The 3,703-nt window shown below is 40.9% G+C and overlaps 1 protein-coding gene across 1 annotated transcript; it reads right to left on the bottom strand.

Moving 5' to 3' along the window:
- Nucleotides 1-2,417: 2,417 nt before the first annotated feature.
- LOC105000149 (keratin-associated protein 6-2-like) lies at nt 2,418-2,711 on the bottom strand. The gene has a single exon (XM_010855856.1). The coding sequence runs from the start codon at nt 2,709-2,711 to the stop codon at nt 2,418-2,420; it is 294 nt and encodes a 97-aa protein (XP_010854158.1).
- Between the last annotated feature and the right edge of the window lie 992 nt (nt 2,712-3,703).

Here is a 3,703-nt window from a genome sequence, read left to right as displayed (position 1 = left end):
GTTGGTCATAACTTTCTTCCAAGATGTAAGCGTCTTATAATTTCATGGCTGCAATCACCATCTGCAGTGATTTTGGAGCCCAGAAAAATAAAGTCTGACACTGTTTCCACTGTTTCCCCATCTATTTGCCATGAAGTGACAAGACCAGATGCCATGGTCTTAGTTTTCTGAATGTTGAGCCTTAAGCCAACTTTTTCACTTTCCTCTTTCACTTTCATCTAGAGGCTCTTTAGTTCTTTTTCACTTTCTGCCATAAGGGTGGTGTCATCTGCATATCTGAGGTTACTGATATTTCTCCCAGCAATCTTGATTCCAGCTTGTGCTTCTTCTAGCCCAGTGTTTCTCATGATGTACTCTACAAATAAGTTAAATAAGCAGGGTGACAATATACATCCCTGACGTACTCCTTTTCCTATTTGGAACCAGTCTGTTGTTACATACCCAGTTCTAACTGTTGCTTCCTGACCTGCATATAGGTTTCTCAAGAGGCAGGTCAGGTGGTCTGGTATTCCCATCTCTTTCGGAATTTTCCACAGTTTATTGTGACCCACACAGTCAAAGGCTTTGGCATAGTCAATAAAGAGTACATGTTTTTCTGGAACTCCCTTGCTTTTTCGATGATCCAGCAGATGTTGGTAATTTGATCTCTGGTTCCTCTGCCTTTTCTAAATCCAGCTTGAACATCTTGAAGTTCACGGATTGCATATTGCTGAAGCCTGGCTTGGAGAATTTTGAGCATTACTTTACGAGCATGTGAGATGAGTGCAGTTGTGCGGTAGTTTGAACATTCTTTGGCATTGCCTTTCTTTAGGATTGCAATGAAAACTAACCTTTTCCAGTCCTGTGGCCACTGCTGAGTTTTCCAAATTTGCTGGCATATTGAGGGAAACACTTTAACAGCATCATCTTTTAGGATTTGAAAGAGTTCAAATGGAATTCCATTACCTCCACTAGCTTTGTTCATAGCGATGCTTCCTAAGGCCCACTTGACTTCACATTCCAGGATGTCTGGCCCTAGGTGAGTGATCGCACCATCCTGATTATCTGGGTCATGAACATCTTTTTTGTCAGTTCTTCTGTGTATTCTTGCCACCTCTTCTTAATATCTTCTGCTTCTGTTAGGTCCATACATTTTCTGTCTTCTTTTGAGCCCAAGTTGCATGAAATATTTCCTTGGTACATGTAATTTTCTTGAAGAGATCTCTAGTCTTTCCTGTTCTATTTTTTCCTTCTATTTTTTGCGTTGATCACTGAGGAAGGCTTTCTTATCTCTCCTTGCTATTCTTTGGAACTCTGCATTCAAATGGGTATATCTTTCCTTTTCTCCTTTGCTTTTCACTTCTGTTTCACAGCTATTCATAAGGCCTCTTCAGACAGCCATTTTGCTTTTTTACATTTCTGTTTCTTGGGGATGGTCTTGATTCCTTTCTCATGTACAATGTCACTAAGTCCGTTCATAGTTCATCAGGCACTCTGTCCATCAGATCTAGTCCTTTAAATCTATTTCTCACTTTCACTGTATATTTGTAAGGGATTTGATTTAGGTCGTACCTGAATGGTTTAGTGGTTTTCCACACTTTCTTCAATTGAAGCTTGAATTTGGCAATAAGGAGTTCATGATCTGAGCCACAGTCAGGTCCTGGTCTTGTTTTTGCTGAATGTATAGAGCTTCTCCAACTTTGTCTACAAATAATATACCTTTCTTAGTGCTTTATTTTCAAGTGTCTAACACAAGAGTGTCTGGGAAGCATCTCTTCTATTCCATTACTCCTGCAGAAAATCAGATTGTCTGTCCTGCACCTGGACTTTGTCATGACCGCCTGAATGCGTGTCATTCCTCCTCCACTTGCTCCTCCAGCTCCATTCTTGACACAGTGAGATTTGCATGGTTCAGCATGGTTCTGAAATACTTTGAGATTTTTGCTTGTGTATGTGAGAGCCTGAGCATGTGAGATACAAGAAATACATGGAGAAGGTATTATTTTTGGTGAAAATACAAGAAGAAATGCTTGTATTATATCAAAGAACTCAAGGTTCAAGCACCCTGTTAGCCCAGTCTTCGAAAGAGGCCATAGCACCTGAAGAAAGACTAATTCACAGAGATTTGTTAGAAACAATGAGCCATTTTTATTGAGAAAAAGGGGTTATCCAAGCTTTAGAATGTTAGGATCATTAACACAATCATAACAGAGGCTCAGAGATTAAGGGAGTAAAGGCTAAAATTTGGAAGAGTCAGATGATATCACCATTGAACTTCAGACTTCAAGGATGTCAATCTAAAAATGGGTAGTTGGAGGTCAAAGCCTCTGTCACGCATACAATTTCTTGCAAGTACAAATCATGGGTTACAGATCCTCGAAGCAGTATTATCTTTAGATTCCTCATTTCAGAAGCAGACTAGGCTAAATGGTGATTTTCTACCAGCAAGAATAACATCTTCTGTAGCAAACTGGCCAGTAGCTGCTATAGCCAGAGCCGTATCCACAGCCGTATCTGGTTCCATAACCACAGCCGTAATAGGGGCTAAATCCACAGCCATATCCTGTCCCATATCCACAGCCGTATCCTGAGCCATATCCACAGCCGTATCCTGAGCCGTATCCACAGCCGTATCTACTTCCATTTCCACAGCCATAATAGGGGCTGAACCCACAGCTATAGCTCTTTCCACAGCCATAGCCACAGGAGTTGCCGTAGTAGTTACAACACATGGTGTCAAGGCAAGAGGATTCAGGTGGCCTGCAAGAGGATGTTTCTGAAGTGTGTGTGTCTCCTCCCCATGGACCTTTATATACTGTCAGTAATTGGCAGAGCATACCATTCATTCCCTGACATAGACAACAAATATGGAGGCAACATTATGAGCCAGTCACATCACCACTGACAATCACTAAAGTTTGCTTAAAATAGCTCATTATTTGGGAGACTCCTGTTTCATTTTAAGAGCTTCACTTTAATTTGTTCTGCGGACAAACTGTCTTAGTAGAATCGTGTGACCCAAAGCTGATCATTTTCAAAATCTCCTCTCATTTAACAGATACCTTATAAAACACGCTTGTTGGGGAATGTCAGGCAATTTTACCTCCTTTTCTCTCTCAGTTTTCCAAAATACCTGCTTCTGACCACAGGAAAAGGAATATTCCTGTCTCCTTTCCTGAATCACTACCCTTTCTGCATTCCTTACCCCTGCCTTGTCCGACTCTCCTCAAATCCTAAGAATCTGATCAGTATCTGATAATTCAAAATGAACTCCATTCCCAGAAAGAGTGAAGACTTACAGGCGTGGAGACAGTATGCTGCATGTGTTCCTTCTTGTATTTTCTTCTTCCATGCACCAGGCAATGGAAGGTCCTGTTCACGTGGGGCAGCCCTCTTTTTCTCTCTTTTTTGTAGCTACCTGAGTCTCACCATTGAGGAGACTTTAACAGTTTAACCAACTTTATTTGGCTGAAGAATCAGAAGTCCTCAGTTAGACCAGAAACTCATTTTTTCACATCAAGCCTTATCAGAGTTTTGTGTTATGAGATGTTAGTCCATTCCCCTCCCTCAATCATTCTTACCTTCTTCTATCACTACTCTTCCTTACACATTTAGTTCAAAGGCTAAAGGTAAGTGGGGTCACTCTGATACTTACAGCAAAAGCCCATCTTCAATTCCTACTATATTCATGACATCAAGTACCACAAAACTCACTTTTATCCTT

The sequence above is a fragment of the Bison bison genome, unplaced genomic scaffold (genome assembly GCF_000754665.1).
Source record: "Bison bison bison isolate TAMUID 2011002044 unplaced genomic scaffold, Bison_UMD1.0 scf7180017864368, whole genome shotgun sequence".
NCBI lineage: Eukaryota > Metazoa > Chordata > Mammalia > Artiodactyla > Bovidae > Bison > Bison bison.
This window is presented reverse-complemented; position numbering and strand designations above follow the sequence as displayed.

Coding starts and splice junctions, on each gene's coding strand:
- LOC105000149 (XM_010855856.1), bottom strand. CDS start 2,711: ATGTGTTGTAACTACTACGGCAACTCCTGTGGCTATGGCTGTGGAAAG.